Source organism: Salarias fasciatus, chromosome 4, assembly GCF_902148845.1.
Source record: "Salarias fasciatus chromosome 4, fSalaFa1.1, whole genome shotgun sequence".
In the NCBI taxonomy this organism is placed as follows: domain Eukaryota; kingdom Metazoa; phylum Chordata; class Actinopteri; order Blenniiformes; family Blenniidae; genus Salarias; species Salarias fasciatus.
In genome coordinates this window covers 13,075,228-13,090,933 of record NC_043748.1, presented here as the reverse complement: position 1 = coordinate 13,090,933, position 15,706 = coordinate 13,075,228, and the positions used below count along the sequence as shown (strand labels likewise).

Here is a 15,706-nt window from a genome sequence, read left to right as displayed (position 1 = left end):
TACTGAAGAAATTTTGTTACAGAGACATTTTATAAAACAGCATGGTGATTTCTTTCCAGTAACATTGAACAAAAATCCCTTTTTTTTTTCATTGTGAGTTCTGAGTTTATATAGTCAACCCAAAAGCATAAACAGAAGTGAATCCTGTTTTAGGTTCACATAATGTAGTAGTACATTTTGATTTTCTGGCTTCACTGACAAAACAGGGGCATTATAATGTTATTCAAAAAAAGGAGGAATCATTCATAGAGAGAAAAACGCTTAAAAGGTCCTTTAATTCTTCACATGATCAAAGACTTTATCATCAATGTCAAGGTTTAGAGAAAAAAAATCAAAATGTATTGCGACATTAATTGAAATAACAAGCGAAGTAGCAAAAATCTAATAACATTGCTTTATTCTCATGACGTCTTGGCAGTAAAGTTTATGAACCACAGTAACAAGCCTTGATGTTTCATATAAAAAAGAAACTAAAACATTAATTCAGCTTGTTGTTGATGTACGTAACACAAAACGAGACTCGTTCCTGGAGAAAAAAGTTCCTACATCTGGAGAACCGTTGTTCAATTTTTAATAAAGATGATGAACGGTGCCAAGTCGGATCAGATGTCTGGCATGTCGTGCCTCAGATGTTCCACTCTTTTAGGAGATATAAATGTCAGCACAAAGAAATCGGGAACCTGGATTAAAATATCAGCCTTGGAAGGAGTTTGGACACTGAGATTTATTTCCAGTCGCTGGTAGTTTATATGACGTGTACTGTTTGCAGAAATGATTACGCAGTAACTCTGATATTCTGAAGTGAAGTTAGCGGTCGATAATCACTGTATTTAAGGGATCATGTGGATTTTTCTTTATGGTCTAATAAATAAACTATATTAACTCTATCAAAACCAATTTTCAGACAAACATATCGTAATTTTAAGAGAGGCCTTTTCTGGCTTCACGTTCAGGAAACGGCTATCAGAATAGTCAGACTGCCAAACATGAGCCATGCAAAGCCAGCCAGGAGCTTCTAACGGATGCACCGTGCAGCCATGACAGGACAAGCGAACCTACGAGCCCCCCCGGAGCCGAGGATGAGGGAGGAGGGGGGTGTGGGGGGGGTCCGGAGGCGTCTGACTAAGATTCACCTGGAGCTTCATGGAGCCCAGACACATTGTCATAGAAAGAGGCTCTCTGAAACGTCTGAATGTCTTCGGCGGCAGAGACACACACACACAGAGAGAAGACAGCAGAGTGAGTGGAGGCGTGCAAACACACAAACACACACTCGCACACACACACACACACACACACCCTCACAGCAGTGTTAAAAGAGTCTATCAGGTTTAAAAAATTGCAGGTTACCAAGAAAAAGTGGGGCGTTAGAATAAATTCTCATTAGTGAGGCGTGACATTAGTCCAGAACCTTATATGGTCATATCTGTTTTTATTTAACTATTTCAGTCAAATAAAATTCAATCAAAGATCTGGGGCTACCACAAAATGAGCAATCAAGCCAACTTTGATAATTCAGCAATAAATCTGTCTTGTAGTCTGTAGGAGTGTTCGGGTTTATCTTCACTTCACATGTTCGCTCATAAAACACGCCGAGAGAAGCAAGTTCATCCAATAGAGAAGAGATTCTGAGTTCTGCTACACTTTGTGGTGTGTCCTCCATTCCTCACTGCTCCTACAGAACCACAGTCCTGCTCCGGTGTCCCTGTTTATAAAGAGCGGTTTGTCATCAGGCTTTTCTAAATACACATGCATTAAACTCAGATGTTTTTCAGCAAGAAGACGCTGAAATGTGCAGCCCTCCAGGACCACGACCACCCCGCTCAGTTCTTAGAATTTTAAATTGAAAACCAAGTCTTTCTATTGTTCACATCGATTTGCATGAGAAGTCGCAGCGCGTCTGTCCCCTGAAACCTCACGAGGCCTTAAAAACGCCCTGTCGCTCACCATCTTTCCAAAGCTCGGCCACAAACTTGTCGGTGGACTGGTGCAGCAGCGTGGCCACGTTGTCATTTAGAGGGTCCATGTTCTTCATGAGCCATTCGTCGGCCTTATAGTCCACCTGAAGAGACACAGAGGCTCAGTAGGTTTACCTCGAGAAAACAGCCATTCAGGGTAAAAACGCCTCTGATGAGGCAAATCAACATTTCACTCAAGCAAACTTTACTCCACACAGTCTTTTGTCCTTCCTCATACCTGAACGTAACGGTGTATAAAAGAAAAGCAGCTCTGAAAATACACCCTGAGCGGCTCGGCTTTCCCTCTGTGATTCAGAGCCTCCGGTCTGTTGCTTCCTGTCTGTTCCAGGCCGTGCAGTACATCTTAAGTGACAGCTCCATCGGGCAGTAATATACCACGGCCAGCTTGTTTTAGCTCACAGGCGGCGCCAGATGTGCTGAATGTGCGATCTCCAACCGTGCAGGGAAAAGTTCGGCTAATGAGTCGAAATGGTCGCACAACAATAGAGACGGAGTTACAGTCAGACTGTTCTTCAGATGGAATAAGTCGTCAACGCGTTCAGCAACCTGAGAGGAAGAATCTGCAGACGGCTTCAATCAGAATCCTGGAAAAGCAAACTGACCATGTTTGCTCTTTGTTCCCCCCTTTGCAGCGTCACTCTGTCGTGCAGCGTTTATCCAGGAAGGTTCAGATTAAATCCTGGATCTGATACGGCGCTCCGGATGCTATAACTACCTGCCTGAATGAGACGTTTCCACATGTTTGTTGAAACATCACATTCAGGATCTGTGTTTAGACGGACGCTGAAGGACGGTTTTCACAAACACGGCAGGTAAAACATCACAAAGCCCTCACGCCGGTGGCGATATCGCTTTTCACGTCACGTCTGACGAGCGCCTTGCCCCGGCGGCGTCTCGTTTTCGCCGCGCAGATGGCGGACCAAAGGTGAGAGTTGAGAACCTCCGTTATGTAACCACCTCGAATCAAAGACTGCGTCTCGCAGCCAATCTGAACCAGATGTGAGTTTCCTGCTGCAGCAGCAGTCCCACAACCGGCCTGTTGTTTTCACGCAGTGACCTGGTTAAAGAGCCAACCGGGGGGGGGGCGGAGTCGGCGAGCGCCTCTGAGGAGCACGGGCCAGAAAAACACAGAACACGAAGGATCTGTCGCTGTGAAGACGAAACGCTGCGAGCAGACTCATGTACGCACCCGCCCGGCGTAGTGGATGATGCAGAAGTCGGCCTTGTCCTTCAGCTGACGCGGCTTCTGGAACTTGGCGTGCGTGCCCTGCTCCTGCAGCACCTTGTCCACGAACGTCTTGTCGGTGGCCTTGGGGAACCAGCACTCCTCGTCCAGCAGGGCCAGAATGCCCGGGGGGTTGTTCTGAGAAGGACACGCTTCGGTGAATACACACAGAGCGCTCACGGCGGCAGCGAGAGGAAGAGGCGGCGAGCGCCGACCGGCCGCTCGATGAGGTCGATGCAGGGCTGCAGGTCCAGGCCGAAGTCGATGAAGCTCCACTCGATGCCCTCCCTCTGGTACTCCTCCTGCTCCAGGATGAACATGGTGTGGTTGAAGAGCTGCTGCAGCTTCTCGTTGGTGTAGTTGATGCAGAGCTGCTCGAAAGAGTTCAGCTGGACGGGCGGAGAGGAGGAGGAGAGGTCAGCGGAAATCCTTAATAGCAACTGATCGACAGAAGAACGAGCAGAAAGAAAAGTACCTCAAAGATTTCAAAGCCAGCGATGTCCAGGATGCCGATGAAGGACGCCCCCTGCCGTTTGGTCCGGTCCAGGGCCTTGTTGATGCGGTGGACCAGCCAGCGGAACAGACGCTCATAAGTGGCTTTGGCCAGAGCTTCCACAGCAAAGTCAGCCTGAGGAGAAACCAAGCGGCGGCGTGACAGACGCCGTTAATAACACAGACTCAGCTGGAACCTGGCGCTGCTGTTTCAGTGTGAACAAGTAGGAGCATCCATCATCCAGAAGCAGCGGCATAAACATAACATATAAAGATTATGACTGATCCGAACTGCTGCCAACAGGCTGTAAACACATCGTAAAAGACGGAAACACGTCAGTGAATAAACACAGTCTGCCTGACGCTGGGAGGCGGGCGGCGTGGGTCTACCTGCTCTTTGGTCTGCGCCTTCTGCACGTAGTCTCGGCCCACTTTGATCCTCGGGGTGAGGATGGCTCGAGTGAACTCCATCACGTTCATTCCCAGCAGGTGGCAGAGCTTCTGCGCCGCTGGAACAAGAGAGGAGCGGGAATTTACACAAATCTGAAGGACATGAACGCAACCCGGGAAATATCGATGCAGCTAAAAAGTGAATTCCTTTGTGAAGTTGTTTATTCGTGGCCTCAGTCGGGAGCGTTTACCTGTGTTCTCCGGCATGGAGGCCTGATCCGTGTTCCTCTCCTTTTTGAAGACGATGTTGCCGAACTGCAGCACGGCAGACACGACCTTCAGCATGCCTGAAGGAGCGAGGAGCGATAAAAGCAGACAGGAAGAACTCAGGTTACGTAAAGCGGGGAATCGGAGAGTGTTCTCTGTTTTGGCGGGCACATCTGGAGGTGCTGCTCACAGACGATCTCGTCGTGGTTGAAGCTCATGATGTGCATGGCCTCCATCGTCTCCTGGAAGTTGTCCTTGTCCTGCTGGCCCGGGATGGGAATGTTACCGTTGGACAGGAAACGGTAGTTGTTGAAGCCTTCGAGCAGCAGATCCGCTGCAGAAACAGACAAGAGTTATAGATTCTGATTCCACTTTTAATAATTTTATCTACATTTTAGATTTTTCTACTTGAAACTGCACAATATTTCCTTTTTCCCCCCAGATTTCTTCTACTCACTTCGAAGGTGCTCCCCCGCTCCCGCCAGCAGGCGGTAGAAGATGTGAAAGGTCCGCTCGTCTTTGGCCTGTCGAATGGCCCTCGACTTCTCCAGAAGGTCTGACAGCAAAGGTTAAGGACTGACATGGAAACCAAGCCACAGGGCGAATAAAGAGTTAAAAAAGACAAATTAAAAAAAAGTTGCATGTGTATGGGAAAACATTCTGAAACAGTCCAAACATCAACTTTTAACATAAATTGGAGAAAGTACTGTTTTAAGGCAACACTTCACAAAAAAACGTCTAACAAATAAATTCCAAACAGTTTTGTTCCACACAAGAAATAATAAGCCAGACAAAAAAAAAAAGAGCAAAAACAATGAAAACTTTCTTAATGTCTTTCAGAGGGAAAGACATTCCTGCGGTGAAGCCCGCCTGTGGTCTCCCGCTGCTCTCTAAACTCAATACTGGCATTGCCGCATGTCAAATCAGTCGATTTCAAACAATTCTGCCAACCAACCACCGTGGATGGACTCCATAGTTCATGTAAAATAACGCACTCTGCATGCATTGTGTGAATGTTGAAGCTTGTCCCATCAGTTTCTTTGACGTTGGGGCTATAAAAGAGATGGCTTGATACATATAGATGTTTTTTAAATCTTAAAAATGTAAAACAGAAAAACATCTTATAATGTAGCACTTTGAAATTCCACAGTGAAAAACATTTACTTGCAACTGGATGCAAGTCTAAATGAAGAGAAAATGCTATAATAATGCTATAATAATAGCCATTTGTCAAAAAAAAAAGACCTATTTTTTTTCCAGTGCATAACCATTCTCATCATAAATCATTCAGTTCCATCAGACACATACTGTAAATATGAAAGTGGAATATTGAGGCACTGGAGACGATCACAGCGGACCGCAGGTTAAAGTGGGATTCACCCTGAAATGGTCACCAGTCCATCACACAGCAAACACACACACACACACACCTATGGGCAATTAAAATCCACTGATTAACCTAAAATACATATTTTTTAATTGATTGTGGAAGAAATTCCAGGGATAATCTCATTTTGTGAGACAAGTGCTAACCACTCCACTTCAATGACTGTATTTAAAGCTAATTTAGGATATTCATTCTGCAGACGTTGATATGCTGTATTCCTCCTCTCTCAGTCGGGTTTCTGAACCTTCATTCAGCCCCTCCACTCAGTAAGGATACAGGTTTCGATGTTCGCCCCGACGATGTATCCCGTGACGTCAAAGTTGATTCTGATGAACTTTCCCTGCAGGAAACAAACACGTCACTGAGCGTCAGAGGTGAATTAAACAGCCCGGGGTCGGGGGTCGTGGCGTCGTTCTTTGCGCGTGTTTGCAGCTGCGTCTGAAATGCCACCTTTTGGATTTTCGCAGACGACAGAAACACGGTGGAGGGAAAACGCCCATATAAGGAGATGGCAGGTTCACAGGTCAGAAAGAATCTCAGGCATGTGCGTGGTTTCCCGACACTGGATGAGTGTGTGAGGGTGTCAGCGTGTGTCCATCTGTGTCCGCTGGTATTCGGCCGGTGATTCACGCGGGCTCCGTGCGGCTCGGCTCGCCCACATGGTTTACCGAGGCACGAAAAAATGTTGAGCGAGCCGGAGAACCGCTGCAGCTCATTACAATCTGATGGCAACCATTAAAATGAAAAGAGAAGACATAAGAATTTAATATATCTAAAATCTAACTGAATATTCTAAAGACACATTGTTGAAACTGGCCAAAAAGGTTTTTATAATTTGGAAAGAGTTAAACCATAAGATGGAAACAAGTAGATAATTATAAAGAACAAAGAAGAACTGAGTAGCAGTGATCTGAAAAAAACAAAGAAATTTCACTAAAACCACAAGGCAAAAGCAGAAATTGGCAAGATATTATCAAAAAAAGATCTAAATCAGTGTCTTCAATCACAACATAATGTGAAATTTAAGTTTAAAATCATATAACATCATAGAAACTGCATTTTGAGAAACATGTCACAAATTTTTTTCTGATCTAGCAAGAAAGAACGGATTAATGCTTCTGTTTTTAGGCAATTTGAATGTTTGTAATGCTTTACTTACTGGATTACCCAAAAACCACAATTTTAAGAGCACAGCTGAAACTTATAGTGTAGCTTCCAAATGAGAAAAGGAAAATAAAGATCTGTACGTCCGTGGATTGAAGGTTTTCCTGAATTTGTTTTCGAATTTGTTGAATTCTTCATTTGTTTAATGATTCTACTTACATATAGTAGTTTAATGAAAGTTTTTTTTAATTATTGATCTTCATATAGTGGTTTATTAATATTGATATGGGTTTTATATGTTCAATAAAACTAAGCGTGTTAAACATAAGGCCCGTGGGCCAAAACCGGCCGTGAAGAGGCTCCAATCCTGCAAGCAAAGTCGCCAAGCAAAGTGTCAAAAACTGCAAAGACAGCACTGAATTTTCAACCCAGTTTTCTCAAAAGTAGCAAACACTGAGACCTGAGTCAGATGTCTGTGGCGCTGCCATAAAAACTGGCATTAATATCAAAGCCATGTTGTCAGAGCGAGATAGTATGATAGAGATATTGTGATACAGAAACAGACATGCTTTGTAGCTTTTCATGCAGCTTTGCAGCTGTTACTGACTGATGTGGTTTTTCTCAAGTGAACATTTCAAACTCCGCTCGTGATCAATGTGGAGCTGACGTACTCGGTTTTTCCCCTCTGGATGCTTTCAGCACACATGTTTAAATCAGGAGGATCATTTTTTAAACGCTGGACTCACAAAGCGAGACGAATTGTCATTCTTCACCGTCTTGGCGTTGCCAAAAGATTCAAGGATGGGGTTCGCCTGCAGGAGCTGCCGTTCCAACTCACCCTGCGAAGAAGACAGAGAGGTAAAGAGGCTGGCACACACCTAAATATCTTTAGTATTATATAGATTACAGATCACATTTTTCCCCGTTGGCCTGAAGACACACAAGCTGGAGAGTCAACATGCGACACCTGTTTCAGAGACAGTCGGCGATTCATCGTGGCTCTGTTGGCTTTACCTTCACTCGGCTGCAGCTCAATGTGATTTCTGTCACTGGAACTCGACAACTTTAAGGGGCCAAGACAACCAAACAGTTGGACTGAACTCGTGAAACCGCAAGGGCACAACGCCGAACATGTTCTGAAGCATGTCCGACAGCGAGCGAGACGCTTCGTCCTGCCCGCACAGTCGTCTGGTGGGGACGATCCACCCCATGCATCCCAGAAAGAACTCCACCACCATGGTATACCAAATCTAAAAACCTGGGTTGGGACATTCCCCGCGGCTCCCTGAAACCCTCAATTCCCCCAACGCATGACACAATCTCTGCTATCCAGGGCAACGGCGGTGCAAAAATAACCCTCGCTGCAAAGCAGGAGCTGCCCGGAGGTGGCTGTGGGTTCGCTGCAGCTGAGGGGGGCATGAGAGGAATTAACTGAGGGAACTCTCTACTGGTACAGACATGTAAGGCTGACACACACCTCCTGAATCTCAATATACTTTTGGATGAAATAAATAAAGACCACCAGGTCACATTTCTCCTGTTTGTCCCTGTGAAAGACTTACAGTAAAATAATTAATATCTAATAAAATATTATTTTCTGTTTAAAAAATACAAAAATTACCAAAAAATAAACAACAGTAATGGCATTACTTCCTCTGTACTGTAAATCAACGACACTGAAAAAGAGCTGACTGATGAACTCGCCCCATTTGGATCTGCTTATGTGATACCACTTTTTGCCACTAGATGGTGTGGGGAGTCACTCCTATTTTTAAAAACAAAAACAAAAACAAAGCCATTACTTATCCAGTTTCAATAAATTGTGAATGATTTCTGGTAATATTTTTTTTTTAATATAAACTATAAATTTTCTGTTTTGAGAAAAAATTTAAAAAAAGAATTATGGACTTTAATGAAAAAAAAAAACATTTGTGCATTGTACAGCAAAGACATTGTGACGGTAGAACCATGGCCTGCCACTAGATGGTGTAGTGAGTCACACTGGAAAAACTGCAATTAGGAAAAAAACAACAACCCGAAAAAAGAAAAAAAAAAACTTTTGTATTTTCTGCTTAAGAAATTTAGTCATAATGTTTAAACTCAAAATAAAACCTTAAAAATAAGCTGCAGTGTATCATAATATAATGATGATAATGGTAAGCTGAGACTTAAAAACAAATTAAAGAAACGGTCATTTATGTCCCAAAATTGAAGGCATAAAGACAAAAACACAGAAACAAACAGGTTAAAAAAAAAAAAGGTACCAAGCATTAAATTGTTGGAATAGTTTTTACGGAGCTGTGGGTGTCCTGGGTAAATCTGTCTGGGTGAGTGTGCAGAGAGAGCAGTGACTATCAAAGCTGAATAGCCTGTCTGTCTGTGGGGGCTTTGCCAGATTGCACAAACCACAACTCACCTTTTTACCCAAGATATACATTTCAGTCTCGTATTAAGAGAAAGCAATAGCGCTAATCATTGTTAAAGCAAATTAAAAAAAAAAAAAAAAAAAAAAAAAAAAAACTGCAGCCATGACAAATATATAGAAAACTTGGAAAAGTTTGGATCCAAGATCTCAACTCTTGCAGCAAAGTGTGAAAACAAAGGGAAAAAGTGAGGATCCCTCTGTGGCGATCTTTCAAGTGTGTCTTGGCCCCAACATGGTAGCAACAACTCAACACAACCAGCACAACAAACGGCAAACATGAAGGACATGAGGCCCGAGGCAGGAGCTCCCCGAACCATCCTACTGAAAACAAGGCTTTATCTCTCCGACCGCACATATGGGCCACATATGGAAAGATGATTTTATGCACTTTTGTTTTTTTCCAGAGAAATCCATATAGAGAACAGTAGAGCTTTATGCCTCCGGCTCTGTCAGTCTAAATGTGTTGAAACTGAAATGCTGAAGGTCCCCAGCGACCCCTGGTCCGCTGACGGACACGGTTCTCACTCCTGTGTAATGCCTTTCTGCTAGTTTTCACAGTTTGTATAATGTAGAGCATTCCTGCATAAATGGCATTCCCATACCGCTTCCTCATTGTGAGGAATTGTGTAAGTCTGGTCCTCTCTGGTCTGCTTTACCTCTCCTTCTGCCCCCTTTTCACCCCCTTCAGCCCCCCCCCCCCCCCCCCTTCAGCCCCCCCCCCCCCCCCCCCCCCCCCTGCAATATATCTCCTCAATCTGTGGCTTTACATTCCTCTGGAAAATCAGGCAGAAAGTGACATGCTCCATCCATGCAACACTTAATAAAATGTGTTTTAAGGTAAAAACCAGAATTAATTCATGAGTTTTTCCAGCCTCTGCGCTGAAATGGGGGGGTTCTAGACCTGTTAGTTAAGTGGTGAATATTAAAATATAGGATCTCTTCCCCCCTAACCCCCCCCCCCCCCCCTGCTCTGCATCTCTGCCCTCCTTCAGCCTCTACATTCCTCTGGCCGGCGCTCAGAAGCAGCTGTAATGTAGCACGGAGGTAAGAGCAGCCCGGAGGAGGTCGCGGCGGACGCCGCTCGCTGGGCGCCGCCGGGTTCCAGCTCCTCACTAAACAGACGCTGAAACACGCGGCATATTAAACGGGCAATTCGCTCGGCCTCGGAGCTGCAGGTCACGGAGCTCATGTAAGATTCCCTCTGCTTCTATAGTTATTAGATTTACGGAGCAAAGGGAGACATCAGGTACTGGTTTAACAGGGAAAGAAAAATAGCTTCTGGATGAATGAAGCGGGGGCGACGTGAGCCAGAAAATATCAGGTTTTGTGGAAGAGAAACAGAAGATGGAATTAGGGCAAATTGAGTTTTCCCATCTACAGACGCCGAATCGTATTCGGACAAAATATTCTGAGTTAATATCTTCGACGTCTGAGTGAGGCCATGACGGTCATCAATCACATGCATTTGGAGGACATTACTGATAGAAAACATGCAGAAATGCCACAGATCTCACCTCCTGTGCCATCAGATTAAATGTTAATCTCAATTAAATGTCAAACTTAAAATAAGAGGAGAGATGTTTGGTGCGGCTTTGGTCTCATTTCCCTTGAATTCTGTAGTGCAAATTGAAATTTATATCAAATTAACCAACACAGCGAGGCTGCACAGACTTACTAATCATTTGGAGGTACTTGACTGACATGCACGTCTTATGAAACGCCTCAATTCCCAAACAAACAAACCGGAGCCGACCGATTAGACGGAGCGTTTTATTATCAGGAGCCGGGCGGCTTTAATGGCAGATTCACTGGGTTTCAAATAATCATGTGAGAAGACTGAGCCAGCACAAACAAATACCTCATGCAGAAAGAAGCTTAGATTAGTCTGTCAACAGAGGTTTAGAGAGGAGGCTCATGCAAACGCACACAAACAACACAACGCAGCACGCCACACAACTTCTCATTTGATTTTCGGGAGTAAGCGGGAGACACACTTGCCTGGAACTTGAATGCTTTGGGAGATTCGGGCTGTTTGTTATGGATAAACAAATGCAAGTGTTATAACCTTGAGGCGTTTGCGTCACGTCACACAACAGGAAAACAGAACGCCAGTCCGCCGCAGAATGGCGTCGGGAGGCACGAAGCGTTAGCAGTGACCAGTCAGGATGATTAGGATACGGCTTTATGATCATCAAATTTCACCGTTGAAAAAAATTTGGGAAACAATATTATAAATACGGTGAACAGTTTACACCCTGTGTGTTAAACTAAACCTGCTTGCCGCCGGCTGTAGGATTTCTCTAACGCACAGGTATGAGGTGGTATCACTCCTCTCACGCTCTTCGGTTTTTCTGGCAGGCCTTTAAAATCTAAGCTACATGATGCATTAAGGCTGCTTGGCTTTTCTTCCACAGTGAGCAAAAGGCGGCATAAATGGGATGAAATTTAGAGGAAACGAGGGATGAAGTAATACTAGAAGGAGGCCGGAGAGAGCGGAGCGGGACAGATGTGGGCAGAGGGGCTCTCACAGGAATGTTGTGGTCTTTGCGTCCTTTGTGCGAGGAGGCGACGTGGGCCAGGTACTGGATGACCTTCTTGGTGTTCTCCGTCTTGCCAGCGCCCGATTCACCTCTGAAAACAAACAGAGAATGAAAGAAAAAAAAAAAGAAAAAGAAAAGAGTTCGACTTGATTCATAGATCAGAATCAGGAAATAAAATCAGAAGTTTGAACAACTCAGTTACATTATATGTCAATATTGACCCGCTGGGGCGACACCAGTACAGTAGGTATCGCTGTGCCCAGCTAATTTTATGAAGGGAAACTTATTTTTGAGGTACGAGAAGAGACAGAAAAAGAAACACAGCATGGTGTGTTGGAGGAAATGCAAGTCGTTTCCATATATTCTGAATTTTACCCATAAACTGGAAAACTCTCCAGATGTCGTTTTTAAAATCCAATTGTTTCCGAAGTTGGGGATCCTGAAATTGATGAGTTGCTGAAAGCTGCTTTGGCAGAAACCGAAAAGCAAAGAATCGAAGACCTGGCTCAACCAGAAGGGTCCAGCGTAATTCTGGAAATATTCAACATGGAAACACTGATGCGCTCTCTAATGGTTTAGGAAAGAAATAGTATCAGATCTGGAAGAACGGGTTTGATTATGTAACTGTGCTACGTGCAGGTTTTGCATGACTCCACAGCTCCAAAATTTTGTTTTCGGAAATTTATCTCTGAAAAAATTAAACTCTAACATGATTATAAGCACTCAAAGATAGATTGTATGAAACTGTTTCTACTTTATTTCTGCCTTGTTTTAATCCCAGATTTACTTCATCGCCTTTCTTTGTTTTATAAGAAATCAAATTGTAACTCTCCTCCCTTTTCTAACTAAAATGATGAATTAGGTATTTCAAAAAGAGAAAAAGATGGAAAATAGGTTTGTTTTATAAATGGCAAGGTTTCAGCTCTGAGGGAGAACTAAAAACTAAACTCACAGTCAAAACCAAAACAAATGAATGAAAAGAAGGACACGGGAGCAGAACGACAAAGTGAACGACCATGAGGCTATGTGTTGTTTCATTTGAATCTAAATCTATGTGTTTGTCTGGAGTGGAGAACAGAACGCTGCGGCGCGGGGAAGTTTCCAGACGTCTCTAATGATAGCTGTGTTCAGGCAGGGCCCTCCACAGCTCCCACACTCCAGAAATCCAGCGCCGGCAGCCAAACCCGGCCGGCGACACGACCTCTGACGACATACCAGTGGCTTTAGTCTAGCTGGCCATTAGCCGCCCCCCCCCGCATGTTTCAGCCGCTGCCTGATGGGCGAGACCTCCAGCGCCGCGTACCAGCGTCAGGAAAAATAGGTCAGATTAGGTGCACATCCCAATTGGTCTCCAGGGTTTGACAGAAGCATCGAGTCTCACTGAAACCCTTCATTAACTTTCTCTCACTTATTTACTCATCCAGATAAAATGCAAACATGTGTTGTAACTGGACCGTGTGCACTCCGTCCGAGAACTCGCTGCCCGTCCGGCATCTCCTCCCAGACTCTCACTCTCTTGTAATTATTGTGTGTGCGAGGGTCAAACGGTATTTCCAGCTCTTAAGTGAGAGATTCTTCAGGGTCTCTCGGGCCTCTGGGCCACTCCTTGCTCCATGCTGCTGGGTGTGTTATGATGGGACGGGCAGAGCGCCGCCCCTCCAGCCTAAATACACCTGTCCCTGCTCAATTATTTTTATTGCATTAATAGATAAACCATAAAACTGAGGAGCCCTAGACATGATATCTGAAATGAAACTTGAAATTGTGGCCACAAATTAATGTTCAATGGCCTCAAATTATTATTTTGTAGCAGCGCGTTACCATTTCATGCCTAAAAAAATGGCTACTTTGTGTCCTCAAATTGCTATTTCGTGGTCACAAATAATAAATTTTTTTGGTCAAAAGTTAGTAATCTGTGACTTCAAATGACCATTTCATGGCCATAAATTACTGTTCTGTGCATTCAAGTAACTATTTCACAGTGCCAAATCAATATTTTTTGGGGGTTAAATTACTAGTTTACGGCCATAAATTACTATTTCGTGGCTTCAAATGACCATTTCATGGCCATAAATCACTATTTTATGGCCTCAAATTAATATTCTTTGGCCTTAAATTACTATTTTGTCCTTTCAAATGATCTTTTCACAGCCATAAATGACTATATTTTGCCTTTAAATTACTATTTCATGGCCTTAAATTACTAATTTGTTGCATGAAATTACAATTTTTTTCCTATGAAAAATGAAATCCAAAAAACTCTGCAATACCATTAAAAAAACACAAAACAATCAGTGATCTCTGCTATGGCGAGTTGTACTCGGTAATTTTCAAGACTTTAGAAAAGATGAAAAAATGTTTTTCTGAAGTACTTAAAGAGAGACAGGTCTGTACACTTATATGCAGGTTTGCAGTATAAAATGGTTTTTGTCCATATGTTTTTTTTTTTTTTTTTTTTTTAAAGCTAAAAGTGTTAGCATGAAGCCAAGTCAAGCGTCTCGACAGCGGTGACCAGTAGAGGGAGGTGTTTTCATGACTGGTTCGTGATTATGTAACGACTCTCATCTCATCACTGGAATTATCAAAACCCAAGAAGCCACCAGAGAGGGAGAGTTAATTACTCTCTGCCATACGGGATGAAGGCAAACCACCAAACCACGCTCATAACTTCCCTGGCTGTTGGGTCGAGTTGGCAAGAAGCTTTTCAAAAGTAGTCTTTAAATAAAACCCAGTAGCATAACGGGAGCTGGCAAACCCAGTCAGGAGGAGAGAAACACGCAGAAAGGGGGTTAACTTATAGAGGAAAAAACAACCAAAACTTAGGATCCTTCCAGCGGACATTCACAGCAGCTGATATGAACACTTCAAGGGCAAGAACAGAAATCACATTAAAGTGAAAGAATATAATCCTGGTGTTGAGAGTTTCATTTTCCAGTCCATTGAGAAGCTTCATCACCGGAAAGGAGATTAACTATCAGTCCGAGTTTAACAGAGATGTGACCTCTGAGTTAGGGAGAGGCGAGATGAGACGACAGGGGTAAAAGTAGAAGAGTTGCAGTACTCACGTGCAAAGGATTGATTGGTCCTCACGATCTGGACAAAGAGAAAAAGACAAAAAAAAGAAAAAAGAAGTCAGCATTATTCAATCTTTCAGTCAAATCAGATTTTACAGATTACCAACATGTTATAGAGGTTAAACAGTTTCACACAACACACTGAAAGAAAGACCAACTGTCTTCAAGGATAGGATATTATTATAATCAATTCAATAAGTTCACTTCACTCCAAAGAGACACTGACATGAAAAAGACTGGAAAGATAAACAGTAACAACATCAAATACATGGAAAAGCTTTGTGCAAATAGTTAGGTCCTGTAGCTACAAGTTAGCAACATGACTGGATATATAAGGAGCTTCTAAAGCAGTGGAATCAATAGGTATTGCAGAAGTTCAATAATATCCACAAAAAAAAGTGCTAAAACAGTGGAACTAGTTCAGAGCATTTTATGTGATTTAAAGTGATATATAGTGTTGAACACAGGATGCTGTTAATCTTCAGGCTCTGCTTTAGGAATAAACATGACTCAGGGATGTTTCCACAATATACTGTCTATGGAGACAAGTTAAAGCTGCCTGGCACAAAGGAAACAAGGGCTGAAGCTCATTTAAAATGTGTGATGGTGATGCCACTGTTAGAGAATGAATGAAATATTAGTGACGGATAAAATGATCTGGGCTTCAACCTTCTGAGGTGTACTGATAGAAAACAATTAAAAAACAAGACTGCAGCTAAGTTGATATGAAACACTTTCAGATCAGTTTGCTGTGAAACCATCTCACAGCTCTAAGAGATTCAAGCATCAGCCTGCTGTTTCTGTCCTTTCTGAGCATTTTCCT

The 15,706-nt window shown here is 43.4% G+C and overlaps 1 protein-coding gene across 6 annotated transcripts in view; it reads right to left on the bottom strand.

The window, feature by feature from the left end:
- The window catches only part of LOC115387136 (myosin-10-like), a 52,203-nt gene that overhangs the window by 9,436 nt on the left and 27,061 nt on the right, over positions 1-15,706 (bottom strand). For 2 of the 6 annotated variants that reach the window (XM_030089719.1, XM_030089720.1), the window contains 14 exons: positions 14,875-14,902; positions 11,798-11,900; positions 11,268-11,297; positions 7,591-7,683; positions 6,017-6,080; positions 4,811-4,909; positions 4,544-4,687; positions 4,338-4,433; positions 4,087-4,205; positions 3,680-3,832; positions 3,420-3,593; positions 3,169-3,342; positions 1,948-2,062; positions 1,134-1,196 (listed from right to left, as the gene is read on the bottom strand). In XM_030089719.1, coding sequence (XP_029945579.1) covers positions 1,134-1,196; positions 1,948-2,062; positions 3,169-3,342; positions 3,420-3,593; positions 3,680-3,832; positions 4,087-4,205; positions 4,338-4,433; positions 4,544-4,687; positions 4,811-4,909; positions 6,017-6,080; positions 7,591-7,683; positions 11,268-11,297; positions 11,798-11,900; positions 14,875-14,902 — 1,455 coding nt within the window. The remainder of the gene's footprint in view (positions 1-1,133; positions 1,197-1,947; positions 2,063-3,168; positions 3,343-3,419; positions 3,594-3,679; positions 3,833-4,086; positions 4,206-4,337; positions 4,434-4,543; positions 4,688-4,810; positions 4,910-6,016; positions 6,081-7,590; positions 7,684-11,267; positions 11,298-11,797; positions 11,901-14,874; positions 14,903-15,706) is intronic. The other 4 variants (XM_030089724.1, XM_030089722.1, XM_030089721.1 and 1 more) reach the window with 3 other exon arrangements.